The sequence below is a fragment of the Aptenodytes forsteri genome, unplaced genomic scaffold (assembly GCF_000699145.1).
Source record: "Aptenodytes forsteri isolate BGI_AS27 unplaced genomic scaffold, ASM69914v1 Scaffold241, whole genome shotgun sequence".
In the NCBI taxonomy this organism is placed as follows: domain Eukaryota; kingdom Metazoa; phylum Chordata; class Aves; order Sphenisciformes; family Spheniscidae; genus Aptenodytes; species Aptenodytes forsteri.
Window position 1 is genome coordinate 2,222,882 of NW_008795252.1, and position 14,434 is coordinate 2,237,315.

Consider the following 14,434-nt stretch of genomic DNA (forward strand, 5'->3'; position numbering starts at 1 on the left):
CAGCCTGGGAATTAAATACTAACTGCTACAAATCTCAAATGAAAATGGTCCATAACTCTCTTTGGGCTGCTGGTATCTCTGGCTACCCTCCCTTGAGCAGAGATTCATTACCCAAAAGCAACAGGGACTGCTAGTTCACCTGTACCTACTGTCTCTTGCAATCCACAGTCCTGTTGCATTTGAATGAAGGTGAATTGGGTTTTCTCCTGTTTTCAATGGCACGTGCAGTTTCTTGCAGCACCTTCATCAAAGCATAAGATGGCTCATTCATCTTCACCCGGTCCCAGAGCCTTTGGGCTTGCCAAAGGAAGGATCCTGGCAACACTACATGCAGAATCTTTGAGCTGGTAGACTGCCTGCCTTCCTCCCTGGGAAAACCTGCTCACTATCTAGTCTCCACCTGGCTCCATTAGTCCCCAGAAGAGTTACCATGCTGAGGAGTGGGTATTTTGCTGCAGACCACAGGCCTGCTTCTGACCTTAACACCACCAGTGTAATTCCCCATCAGTTATACAGGGGTTGCAAAGGTGCTACTGAAGCTTCCTTCCGGATTCACGTTCTCCTGCCAACCACATCACAGTAAACCCTTCATACTGAGCTCCCAGCAAACCTTTTCACAGATGGAGCCCTACAAAGTCCAGAGGTCTCCAGCCGCCTTTCTGCCCTAGGTAGGTGAGGCTGCCCAGAGAAAACCCACTAACACCAATACACAGAGGGCACCAAGTTTCAATCTGTTCTCCATTTTTCCTTCTTCCTTATCCTTTTCCCACACCATGGAGTCCTATCAGCTAATTAATAAGTAATTAACAAATAGCTGTAGAAGTGCTCAAACACTCAGTGCACTGAAGACAAGCACAGCCATGACAGAAGAAGGACATGCTTCTGGGAGTTTGCTTAATTCTTCAAATCATCAGCCCCCAGGGAAGATGAAGCCAGTAGATGTTACTCACCCCCTCAGTACTAATGGAGTATTGCAAGGTGTTGGAGACAAGGAAAGCTTCTGCCTACCCATGGCTCAGGAAATTCATCTTAGAGAACTCTGCTGCCATTACCCTTTCCAAGACAGGCTGTGGGATGGTACAAGAAATAGAAGAATCTATACCTTATACAGCACACAACAGCATGTCTTTAAAGTAACCAAGACTGGTATGAATGCTTTGAACAGTCTCTTTCTTCTTTTTCATTTCAAGATCGAAATCAGTGGCATGGTCTTAGTACACAAGAACCTTAGCAGGCCAAGCCGCGTCAGAGACCATCTCTCTACTTGCAGTCCTCCAGAGCAGCTGTGCTTTCACAACACTGCTACAGATAAGAAGTCAAGATGATGGATTTATTTGGGTGTTTGGGATGGGAGAACCTGGATGTGAAAAGAACTGTCATTTGGAATGAGTCAAAACCAGAGACAGGCTGTGCTCCTTTTGGAAAACCAGCCCCACAGATTTCCCTCCCTCCATCCCTCCCAGACAATGAAAAAAAAAAAAAGAAAAGAGAATAATGACCAATGTAGGAGAGAACATAAATCTTCCTAAAGAGGTGGAGGGAAAAGACGACTGCCCTTTTCAGCACAGTGATAAATACACTGCTGGGTTTGGTGTTTAAAAGCCATATTAACTCTGCCATAGGAAAGGCAGTGAGGCACATTGGACTACTTAGGAACAGCAATGAAGAAACCATTGGCATGGATGGTAATACAGCTGAGGAAAGCTGGAGACCTGGGAACTCTAAATGTTCACACTTGCTCTCTCTCCGTCTTGCTCAGTGGTCTGGTCTGTTCCCAGGGTCATCCCTCTCAGTCTGCTCTGGGCTGGGACAGCCTGATTACCTCCTTTGGGAGCCCTTGGCCTGAGGATCAAGAATTGGTCAAGTGAAAAGGCAAGTTGAATGAAAAAAGTCCACTCTGTCAGGCATGGCTTCTGGCAGAGGTGTGCAAATCAGCAAAACCTCTCCTCAGCTGATACTCAAACCGGAAAATCCTTGAAGTCACTCCACCTGTAAAACAAAAGTAAAAGGTCCTGCACACAAGTAGCCTTTCAACATTTATTTTCATGGCTCAGTTTATCTTCAGAGCCCTCCTATCCAGATGTTCTAGGGCTTTTTTTGGCTACCTGTCCCACAAAACACAAATAATAGAACACAGGCAAGCTGCACCAGGCTCTCTGAGTCAGACCAGTACTTGTACTGAAGATGAGCACTACCCCTCTGATAGTGTTTAATATCTGCTTGTTTCTCAGGAGCCCCCCAGGCTTGATTACCATAAGAGTTGAACTCATCATTTACCCAGAGCTAATGAGAAGGATTATTAAAACATCCTGAAAATTAAGAATGATTTGCATAGACATACTTTATCAATTGTTCTGCTTTTCTGAAAGTCATGGGAAAAAATAGAGCTTTCAGCTGTGTAAAAAGTGACTCTTTCATTAACTGTCCAGTAATTGTCAATCTAGGGTAATCTGCATAACCAAATTAAAGCAATTGACTTTCCTTATATTTACCTTAAGCACTTGGAACCATAAGATTACTGTCTGACAAATGCATGGAGATATATATATATGAAATTAATTAATAAGCTATTTAAATTGGTATGATTTGCATATTTGAAGCTAATTAGAAAAGCAAGCTCTAGAATTTCAAAATCTTAGAATACATAGGAAATGAAGGAAAAAAAACTGTTAGCTGCAGGACTCATTTGCTTCAAAAGTTACCTTGACCTTATTAACTGTATTCAAAATAAGCTTTTGTTGCATATGGATAGGCTAATATTTCCCCCAACGTCTGAGATCATGTGGAAGCTATGTGAAGTATAAATGCATATATATTGCGTTTGTATGAGCTGTCACTTTATGTCTGTTGACCCACATGAGTTAGTGCAGGCAGAAACATAACGGCAAACTTCACGGGAGGTGTCACATTTTTCCTAATTCCCCTTATTGCACCAAATAAAATTTTAATTCTCTAGTGCAAGAGATTTCAGTCTCTTCTGCAGAGCTATCTGAGGATTAGCATGTTACATTGCACTGGAACAACTCGGGGCTTTTTCCAGGGAAATCAGCAAGGTGTTCACCATTTGCCCCAGTAAAAGCAGCATCATGCACCTTTAGTCCCTCTTTTCCTGTAAGGTGGTGCCCTTTTCTAACAGGCACTAAAACCAAACCTCAATTTATGAAAATTATCCAAAAAAACTCTGGTGCTTCACCCAGGTTAGAATTATAGGAAGGCTTGATTTTTTTGTTTCGCAAAAGCTCCTTGCAACTGTAACATTTTTTTCTGGTTTAAAATAGAATAAAAATTAAAAATTGCAAAATTTTCAGTGAAAGATCATTCCAACCGAAATAATTGAGGAAATCAAAACATTTGCTTAAGTAAAAACAGTTTAGTCCAGGATTGATTTTTTTCCATAGTTATATAACATTTCTAATTGAAATGAAAACTCAAATTGAAAAGCGCAAGGAGAAAATGTGAGATTTCAATCTTACATTTCTTAAATGCTTTTTTCAAAATTGACATGTTTCTACAGAACATTTCACTTTCAGCATCAGCATTCTTCTAATGGAAAGTATTTTTGTAGAAAAAAAATAATTCTGGCTAGTTTTATTCAAAATATTCCCAGAAATTCTCAAAGAACTGCACACTTAATGGAAGAATGCAGAGTTTGAGCAGCTTGCCTGGCTTTTTTTTTTTTTTTTCCTTTTAATAATTTGATTTCACCATAAGGTTGTGGGAATTGAGAATTATGTCATCTGCAATCCAGTAGTATTCCCTGTCAGAGAAATACCAGATACGTTTCTGCCTGGTCTTATAATAACTTCACAGACTTTGGTGGCAGGTGGATTGTCTCTAGAGGTCTTGTGATTAAAACCGCACGCAGCAGTGGCAGACAGATGACTCTGGAGGGGGTTGTGGTAACACCCCAGTGTAATGGCAGGCTATTACCTGCCAGCAGCCAGGTTGATTTGAAACCCTGACTTTTTCCAGCTCTCCACAAAGACTTGTGTTAGTCAGACAGCCTCCTGAGGTCACTTCAGACTTTTGACACTACAAACTCCAAAAAAGTCTAGTGGCATTTCTTTTATCATGTCTCCATCGCACAGATAACTTCTAAATCTCTTTTTTTCCTATACCCTGGTAAATTCCTGTTCTTCTTGAAGCTCATGTCCTTGCAGATCCCTTCTCAGCTTGCGTGCGACCCACAAGTGTAAAAGAAAAATCTCTAGAACAGTAGTGTTGTTGGCCTGCAGTTGCCCTATTTGTGCCCTTTACATCCAGTCAGGATGAAAGTGGCCAAGCAGCTGAAACAGCCCTTCAGTTCTTTCTCACTCCCTGTAGCAGCAAAATCAAATCACTGTTGCTTGTCAGGTATCCCTTAATGAAACTGCTTTTAATTCCCCTCAAAATCTTATCTATGTTTGTACAATGAGTTCATTTCCCCAGAATGTCTCTTTCCACCCTTCATTTTGTGTCCAAGAAGGTCACAGATGCAGTATGGCTAAAGTAGGCAGGACTCTTGGAGGACCTCTAGACACAAAGAACTTGAGCTAGAAAAGACCAATATCCTAGAACTGCAAAGGAGCTACACAGCACTGCAGCCTCCTCAGGTGAACCCTACAGTGCAGATTCTCAGAGGCATCCTTCCTGCAGTGAGCAGACAAAAGCAAGAAGTGAACATCTGTCACCCCCTTCCTCATGGGGGAATGCTAACAGACCAATGGACAAGTTTCCAACAGATACGGCATCTTCATGGGTAACTTTTCATTCTCCAAATGTCAACAGCAATCAAGGAAACGTCTTAGCAGACATCCATCACCAACAACCAACTACTGCAAGTGCTCTCCTAACAGCTTCGTCCACAGGCCATATTCTCCTCAGTGGAGAAATGCCATTATAGATTGTTTGTCACAAAAGGCAACATAAGCATCTGGCCATTTGTTTTCTTGAGAAATATGAAGATACTCTGTCATATCATGGTGCCAAAGTCTCAAACACAGATTTCCTCTCATGTCTTCAAACCTAGGGCTACCAGGCAAAATTAGAAGGCTGCCATTGTACCACTGCATTGACTGAGAGAACTCTGACTAACAAAGCAACAATAACAATGTGCATTCGGTGGCTTAAATGTTCCCCAGATCAAGCCAGGCCAAAGTTCTCCACAACATGAAGGCTGGATTCTGTCTTGCAAAAAGAGATTCCTCCCTACGAAAGGAAGAAGTCTTATTAGAAAGTAAATAAACTATCAGCAAGGAAGTTTTACTCCTCAAACGTGAGGAAAAAAATCAGTCTGGACTTCCTAGCAAAGACTGGATCCTCTGAAGGAGCTGAAGTCATCATCTTCAGTGTGTCCTGTGGTGTGAAAAAATTACTGCCATCAACAGTGCTGGTAATGGGAATGCCACCTGCCTGTACCGTCATCTCAGTGGTAGTCAGGCTTCTACAACTACTGAAACATACTTAGCCAGCAGTCAAGAAACCTCCTTGGATATATTGATTAAATATATTCTGTACTAACCTAATGGAGCTCCCCTTCAGGCATTTCTAGGTGCTGCTTCTCTGCATAGCCACTATAGTTGTCAGCAGACCAGCCAAAAACCCCAGGGAACTCAAACCTCTCAACACGGTCCTGCATCTCCAGTGTCCCACAGGGATGAGGTGGGATTGATATCTCTTCTCAGGATTTTTCTACTGAAACTTTCATTTGAATCTATTTTATTAACACACCTTCTTGTTTTTTTCCAAATCTTTATCTATTCAAAAGATATTCTAAGCCACGGATATTTCAAGGGGCTTTGATATTACCATGACAGTACAAAGTCTTTAGTCTTTTTGCTCATATTTTTGCTCCTGTCTTTACAGCTCTGAAGAGCCAAGTCACCCCTTCTCAGAAGTTCAGAATGGATTACATTACAGCATAAACATCGTATGATATTTACTGTTACGTATTGAAACATTGAAACTGGTTCTCCTGGAGTGCAAATCTTATCCTCCCCTAGCTTCCAAAGCATTCACGCTATAAACAGGATTTGGAAACCCATAAACACAACCTGTTAAAAACTATTTCCTTGACTTGATGGCAAGACCAGACACCAAATTTGATATGTGAGTCAGTATGGAGGTTCAGAAGACTCTGATGCTCCCTGTACCCATCTGGAGGTGGTATGTTCTTTGCAAATAGCCGCCAGTAAGCCTCACTCCCACCTACCTAGGTGGAGCACGATTAGCAGGAACACAGTACTATCAGTTACCTTATTCGGTGCTGTGGTCTCTGAGATTTTAAGTATCTCTCCATTGAATAAACCTGTCTTCTTTCCCAGAGACCTCCTTACCTGGGATCCTGATTTCATGATGGGCATAAGCTGTGCCTTTCACTTTTGTGCCTGTAGGGGCTTTGAGGACGCACACAGTTTAGCAGCAGCTCGAGCAATGTGTCTGTTTAAAATGTTGGTGCTCTGGTACACACTGAACACAGTTAAAATTAGATATATGCAGGCAACAATATTCTGAGGAGCTTTTCAGACATGCTTCAGGGATCCCTTAGTCTTTATCCTACTGAATCTTTACTTTGGCTTCTAGAACCTGCTTTTCTGTTTCTTGACCTCTTCTGTTCCTTAGCATGTCTATTACCTTTTTTAATATGGTGACATCAAGAGGGGAAAAAAAAAAAAAGAAGAAGAAATGGCCCAAGCGGTTTCATTACACTCATCCCCATTGAGTGTCTTTACACCGACGCATCCTGCCTCAGATATTTCTCTTCCCACTCTTAGCCTGCAGGTTCCCTTCTACATCACTCTTAATATGCCCCTGGACTTGTTTGTGATTTATACTTCAGGTCCCTTTTCTCTATGATGGAAATTGCGCAGAGCATCATGTCTTGACTGATCTCACTGTTATTTCTGTTGCCCTTTTTCATTCAGTTATGTGCATGCTACTGGTGCCCCAAATGACAAGAGCAGGGTAGAATACTTGAAGTTCCTTTGCAGGTTAGACCACACGCAGGGGAAGAGATGACTGCAAGTAAAACAGAGTACAGCCAAAGCTGCCTTCTGTTAAGTGGTGTAGCTTCTCCAGAAGCTCCTTCAAAGACATTAAACAGATGAGGATTTGCTTTTGTACATTGTTCTGAGATTTGTAGAAATGAAATTCTGTCCGCTTCAGATAGGCATTAGACACTGGCTTTAATTCCAAGTACCTATCACCATGCCTCCATCCCTGTGAAATGATCTGACTACTATGTTCTCAGGTACCGGGTGCCTGTCCTTGTCCTAAAATTGGCATGCCCCCATCACTTGCAAGGTTGAAGATTCTCAGAAAATCTAGCAATAGCGCTCCCAGCTTTACAGTTAGGAATGGCCACACTTCAAAGTCCCAGTAACGGGTTCTCAAGATACCTGTGCTCAGGTCCATATGGTGACTTTTTGGCACAGGTGGAAAATGGTAAGACTTGGCTCCTCTCTCAAACATTTGTGGATATCAGAAAATCTATTCAGCAACCTGCAGCTGGGGGTTGATTTCTCCCTCATATACTCATACACAAAATACTGTATGCACAAGCGTATCGGGTACCTCAGCCCACAGTGCTACAGTTTGTACAAATACCACCTGCCAGCGTTAACAGGAACTTTCCTGTGCTGCTTTTGAGCCTTTACTGTAGGTAGTGATATAATTTGCTACATATTTGACCCTATCTTAAAACACAGGCCAGTTAGGTCAGGGAATAAGAGAGGAGTAAGTCAACCTCTACTTCACTTCCTTAGCAGTGCCAAAGATACTCAGAATCTTTGGTTTCTAGTCTTTCAACGTGATGCCAACTCCTCTCAGTTGAGCATCCCGTATCAACAGTGCCTTATGTAGTCATATCCTTTTATACAGATTTTTTTTACTCTTACATTACTATTATCTGCACTTTCTGATTAAATATTAACAATATCAAAATGACAATTAAGGTATAATATTCCACAGTAACTTACAAGGCTCCTTCAGCCAGTCAGTCACAGATGCACCAACACTGTCAGCCACGAAGGATGGAGAATCCTGAAAGGTGCTGAAAATTTTTGGGCTTCCTTCAGTTAGTTTGAAGGGGCTTTGTACCTCCTACCAGGAATGCAGCAACTAGCAGAATAAGGGTCCTTCTATTGTTAGAAAAGATGATTTGCAAAACTAGAAAGAGGAAGGGGGATGGGACAGAGAAACTCTTTGCTGGAAAGGAGATGTTTGCCCTGCAACACAAAATCAAAATCTATGCCTGGTCTGTAAGAAATGTCTGTATGGACACCACTCCTTTATTTGGTATTTAAGCCAATTTTTGCCTGTATGTGATCTGAAAAGAAAACACAAGAGCAAATATATGAAAGAGGAGGATAAAAGCAATGAAAGCTGACACTACTAAACCAATGAGTTAACCCAAAAGACTATTATATGATTAGGTGTACCTTGGGTTTTTAATTGTTCTCATTTGCCTATATCACCCAATAGGCTGTGCATCCAAACTACAGTTTTTATTTAGGTAATACAATGCCAGTTTGGTTACTGCAGTGTCCTTGGAGAGCAGGAGCATACTGCAGGAGCCCTCCATGGCACTAGAGGTGAATTCTACCATTGGCAGAAGAAGAAATACATCAGTGTCAGCTTTGCTAATATAGTCACAGGAAGTAATGACAGACAGGTTTGGCATATGGGGCACACGGTAGAGGTTAGGCCTGAAGGATTATGTTACTATTGAACTGAAGGACTCCCGATAAAGCTGGTTTTATTTAATTTTCAATTATGCTTCTTATACCTAAGGGTATTTGAAGCCTTGGGTGTTTTTTAGAATTGCTCTCAGTATTGCAAATGGCCCCAGAAGTTAATCAAGGAATGCCAGGCAGAGTGTTTGCAGCAACTAGACTCTTCCAGGCATGACCAGGGCTCAGCTCAGCTCATCTTGGCCTCCAAGGACATCCATTGGGTCCCTGGAGCTTTGCTGTGAGGTGGGTGAAGGTATAGCAAGCTAACCAGCTTTACCAACCCACTTTCCACAGCTGGCGGTGGGTGTTGTAGGGTTGCCAAGAGCCGATTAGACTGTCCCAACCCATTGTCTTAGTAACAACAACGTTATCACCCAGAACTATGTGTAAGGGAATGGGGATATATAAATAGAAAGTGTTGTTTTAGCACTGGGATATTATGGGTTTACAAATCAGACTAATGATGCACTAGAAGCTGGCTGGTCCCTGTGCAGACATGGCCTGGATCCGAGTTTGGGAGCTAAATCAGCCCCTGTATTGAACTTGATAGTAGTAATACAAGAAACATTTTAACAATATCAGTACCTCCACTGCCTTGATGCCAGGATGTCTAGCACTCAGGAGATACCGGGTGCAATTCACATGTGGTGGTAGTGGATACGGTTTACATGAAATTCAGTGGGAGTTGTACCTACTTCTGCCATGGCCAGCTTTGATCCTGGACATCCTAGGGAATAAGCCCAGCCTCTTGTGCATTTCTTTCAAACTCCCTTTTGCCCTCTTCTGCCATTTTGTTGCTCCTGTGTTAGCCAAGACCTAGTTTACTAGGGCTCTTGATTGGAGACTTATTACAGCTTATTTCTGTCTGCCTTTCTTTAAAGCCAGCTGAACATACCCAATGCTCTTCCTCTATGGTAAGACCGAAAATACAGACCACCCTCCCAGCTTCTGTGACACTCTTTCTAACACACTCCTTTATTCTCTTCCCGTGATCACGAGTTCTCTCTCCAAGCCCAGCCTAGTTATTTGTGCATGAAGCTGCCATGTTGTGTATTGATGTGAGTCTGGTGTTCACATGAGCTGTGAATATGCTGCACATGTGTATTTCTTGTGCATCCTGAGCTTTCCGTTGGTCAAGTTAACTGTTGTTCTGCCTTCTAATGACTCACCAAGAGAGAACTAGACCTGGTAAGATTTCTTGTTAGCAACAAACTATGTCACTATCAATGTGATGCTGAATGAGTTTGCAATGTGACTTCATGTCCAAGCCTCCAGACTAGAAAGGATTGGGACCCTGAAGTTCCTCTTCAATGACGTGATTCACCATAACATTTGAGTTCGTACTTTGCACAAAAAAGGGTAAGTCGTGCAGTGGTGCACACAAACTCTGCTGCCTTGGTGGACAAGGCAGTTCCCACATCAGCCTAACAGAGTTGCAGTAACTCCATTCTCTTAATTGCCACTTTGCAGAACCTCCCTCCTCTGTCAAGGATACGCCTTCAAAAAGCTGGATTAAAGCCAGGAGAAAGCAAGCAAGGCTACTCAAGCACCGGCTAATCAGTAGCCACCTAGTCTTAAAATGACCGTAATCTGCCGAGGCATCACTGAGTGTTTTTGGCTAAGTGGTTTGATGTCAGCAAATTGCAGATTTGTGTCAGGGAGGAATTTGTTCTATTTTATCCACTGCTTAGACTTTGCCTACTCCAGGACCCCAGGAGGACAGGGATAATTTTCTGCCTACAGCAGCTGCCTCCTCTCAGCAAGGAAAGACGAAGGAATGCTAAAACTTCTGTCCAGACCCATGTCCCAACTTGCTGCCATCCAAAGGGCCAAGCCGACAAGAGCAGCAGCAGGTAGAATAAGAAAACACTTTTTTTTTTTGGTCACAATCACAGCAGTACTGCTGTCCACACAACTTTTAAATTTGGACCTCAACTCTCTTTTGGTTGGTATTAGCTTCTTAGAGAAAGTGGAAGAGAGGCCATAGGACTTCTGTAGGATTGGGAGAGCTGTGTGACCTCACAGTTAGCCCTCTGGGACTGTAGTGCTGAGAGTATTGAATGCCACGATTTTCAATTTCTTGGAGGCCACATTCCCTCCTTCACCTCAGAGCAATTCCCTCTGATTCACTGAAGCCCCCAGCCTGTTGCCCAAGTCAGAAAACAAGAATGATGTGAGATGGAGGAAGCACTCAGGCTTTGCCTTGACACAGCCTGTTTCTCTAATCTTTTTCACCTGGTTACTGCACGGGCAGCAAGCGTCAGCCTTTGCTGCAGACTGGAGGAAGCTACCCAAAATATCCACTGGTGATTCACCACAGATAGACAGACAAACTGCAGCTGGGGTGCAATCCTGAACTATTGCACATAGCACTGTGCTTTCTGTGCGAGCGGGATTCACACACACTAGCAAGCAGCTATGGCCCCTGTGTGCCCCCATGGCTGCGCTGCAGGAGCTGGGGCACGGACCCAGCCGGGGGCCGACAGAGCTGAGCGCCAATCTGCTCATCCTGGGTTGGAAACAGGAGCACACACAGCGCACAGGTACATGTCCTCATCTGGACATTTAATCCCAGAAACGTATATCCAGGCGGTTCCCGTGCCTTGGGTTTTATCAGGAGCAGACAAGACAAGCAGCTGCTGTTTTCACTGCCCGGTGACAGGAAATCCAAAGGGTCTGTTCTCTCTTGGTTTACACAGTGGTGAGTAGTTAACAGCGGGGGTGATCTGCACTGTTTCTGCCTCCTAAATGTTGCTCTTTCGGTGGTGTTCAGACTCAAACTGCAGTCTTTGCAGCCTGGGTGGGGACAGAGAGGGGGTTTCTGTGCACTTCTTTGCTCCACTGCAGGTCAAGTGCTAGGGTGACAGTGTTATCTCCCCCTGTGACAGGAGGTCACATTCCCACAGTGCTGCTAGTGGAAGCCACCAGCTCCACAGGCTTTGCACAGTATTTTAGGGGGTTAACGAACTGGGAAACACAGCATTTTCTGTGCCTTGCCTCCCCTCGAGCTAGGCAGCGGGTCCTCCGCCGAGGCCCAGGTAAGCCTGCCGCCGCAGCAGCGCTCAGATGGATGTGGCCTTCACACGTGTGAAGGCTGAGGAACGTCAGAGCTGGTTACAGGCCCAGGGGAAAATGCTTAGGGACAAAGCAGATGCTGTGAGAAAAAAACAGGCCAGAAGAAAGACTATTTTAAAATACTGCACGCTTGAACAGTAGCAGTGAAGCCAAAATAAAATGTTTTTTTAAAAAAAAAAAACACCAAAAAAAAAGGCAGCACGCAGACTGTGGGAAATACAAAGGGGTCATGAGAAATGCGAAAGGCCTGAACACAGAGCAGCGGGAGCAAGCGACCACGGCCCAGCCCCCAGAAGCACGGCCATGGCGGCGCAGGGACAGCGAGGCTGCCAGCAGTGCCGGTGACGCCAGCAGCTGGGCAGGGGGCAGCGCACGCCATGTCCCCGCAGGGTTTCGCACCCTGGAGCAGACCTGGGACCTGCTACTGTTTCCCAGCAGAACAAGCGGCACGTGGCTGATGCCCGACATCAGATTCACCAGAACTGCTGGCTGAGGCACTTGCTGGGGTAAAACATAGCAGACAGGTGAAAAGAAAAAGTATCTTTCTCCTCCAGTACAATGTCAAAGGAGAATTGCATCTTTCCAATGTGAGGAGGAGATGTAATGGAGGGGTTTATAGCATAACATATCCCTAATCCCCAAGAGTCCAGGCAACCTGAAGGGAAAGGCTGATGGCCTCGAGAGCCCCCATAGAGTAGCCTCACCACCATGGGAGAGAGGGCAGGCTTGACTGGCCTCGGCCCATCCCTGGGGTGCCAGGGCAGTGCAAGCCCAGGGAGCGGTACCAGGACAAGGAACAGTGCAGTGAGCTCTCGGCATAGCGTCCTCTGTGGCCCAGGGCCCCTGTTCCTCCCATGCTGTTGTAACTCCTGCCTCTGTGCCAATGGCTTCCAGAACGCAGAGGAAAACTCTCGCATCTCAATCACCTTCTTCCGACTCTTCCGCGTGATGCGTCTCGTGAAGCTCCTGAGCCGAGGGGAGGGCATCCGGACACTGCTTTGGACCTTCATCAAGTCCTTCCAGGTATTCCTTCACTTATCTCTAAGACCTAACACTTTTTTTTTCCCCCTTGGTGGCCCCTCGGGGAGGGGTTTCACCCAAGTGCCTGAGCTCAAAGGCTGCTGGTCAGAGCTGTGTGCACCAGTGACACGTGGCACGAATGAGACTCAAGTAAATGGGGCTCACAAGGGAAGACTGCCTTGGTATAAGTTTCATCTTTAAAGCATGAGTAATTGCTTGAGATCTTCCTGAACAGCCTTGATGGTTCAGTTCAACTCAATTACTGCCTGTCTGTAACCCTTCAATCTCCTCTTTCTTTCTTTTTTTTTTTTCCATTTTAGCTGTATTTTATATCTGTTGCTTTAAGTGAAACACACAGCTATGGGGAAGGCCTGGGTCTCAATTAAGTTTCCCTTAAGCCTTGTTTTGAGGATTTCCAGTATTAGAGGTGTGTGGCCCCATGCTTTCATCCAGGAAGAATTTCACCTTTTTGACCCCACACATTTTGCCCTGGTAACAATGCCAAGATACTAAATTGCTGCTGCTTTTTCCCTGGAGGCAGGTTGCATTTCAGTGGTAGGTGAAGTACCAGAGTACATAGGGGAAGGTGAAGGAGACCAGACTGGATAAGAATCATCACTTCTAGGGGAAAACAAACACCAAGAGATAGCTATTTGCTAGAAAAAAACTGCAAACATAACCTAGCCATGTATAGAAAAATGGTAGTTAGAGATGAAGCATAGCATATTCCTGCATTTTATAAGTACTTGACCTGGATTTACTGGGCCAGCACAACCTGGATGTTAGCTGGCGCAGGTCTGGATGAAGTGTCAGGGAAAGACACCACAGGAATACAAATGGTGGTCTAAACATGAGAAAAGATGCAGGACACACCACTGGACAAAAGCATGAAAGAGTAACTTGTGCAACACACAAGTCTTGAAACAGCAATCATATATCCCTCAGATTGAGGCTTTAAATAGCATTTGTATCGACTCAAATGGGAAAGGAGCTGATCCATGCTTTAAAATTTAAACCTCACCAGCTACAACACAAGCTGGGACCAAAGCCTGCAGCACTGTGGATCACCACAACTTGTGTCTCTGTCAGCAGAAGTAGCACATGTGTACACCAGGGATCAATCTGGACTTTTTCCAGTGCAGCTCCCAGGTGCTCTCAGTAGCCAGACCACCAGGCTCATGCAAAGGACTCATGTTGCACACTCCTTGACTGACACATCCATACCACAAGCGACTTTTTCCATTGCTTACACGGTTGCTAACTTCCAGGTTGTTATTTGAGCGGCTCTAGTGGGAACCATTTTGTCTGCATGCATAGGAATGAGATTCCCTTGGCACAGCTCAGCCATCCCTGATGCAGGGAACACAGTCACACTTTCCAGTTCCTGCTTCTCCTCCCCTTGCCCCTGTGCCCCACCAGCCTCTTTAGCAATAGCTTGCTCTTATCCTGAGCTCAGCTTGCCACGGCTCTTGGCTGGAGAGGATGAGATGGATGGGAAAGGGAGTGCCTGGTACTTCCCTCCAGTGACCTTCAGACCTCTTTGATTGGAGAGTCACTTTTAGGCAGGGTTGTAGGGTGATGGGAGAAAGTATCAAGGGAGGTATCTTCCACAGCAGAAGGGGGGGGGG

General features: G+C 44.6%; 1 protein-coding gene across 1 annotated transcript in view; it reads left to right on the forward strand.

Moving 5' to 3' along the window:
- Positions 1–14,434, forward strand: part of CACNA1C (calcium voltage-gated channel subunit alpha1 C) — a 521,583-nt gene that overhangs the window by 481,506 nt on the left and 25,643 nt on the right. The window contains exons 31-32 of the mRNA XM_009278953.1: positions 9,593–9,625; positions 12,681–12,809. Coding sequence (XP_009277228.1) covers positions 9,593–9,625; positions 12,681–12,809 — 162 coding nt within the window. The remainder of the gene's footprint in view (positions 1–9,592; positions 9,626–12,680; positions 12,810–14,434) is intronic.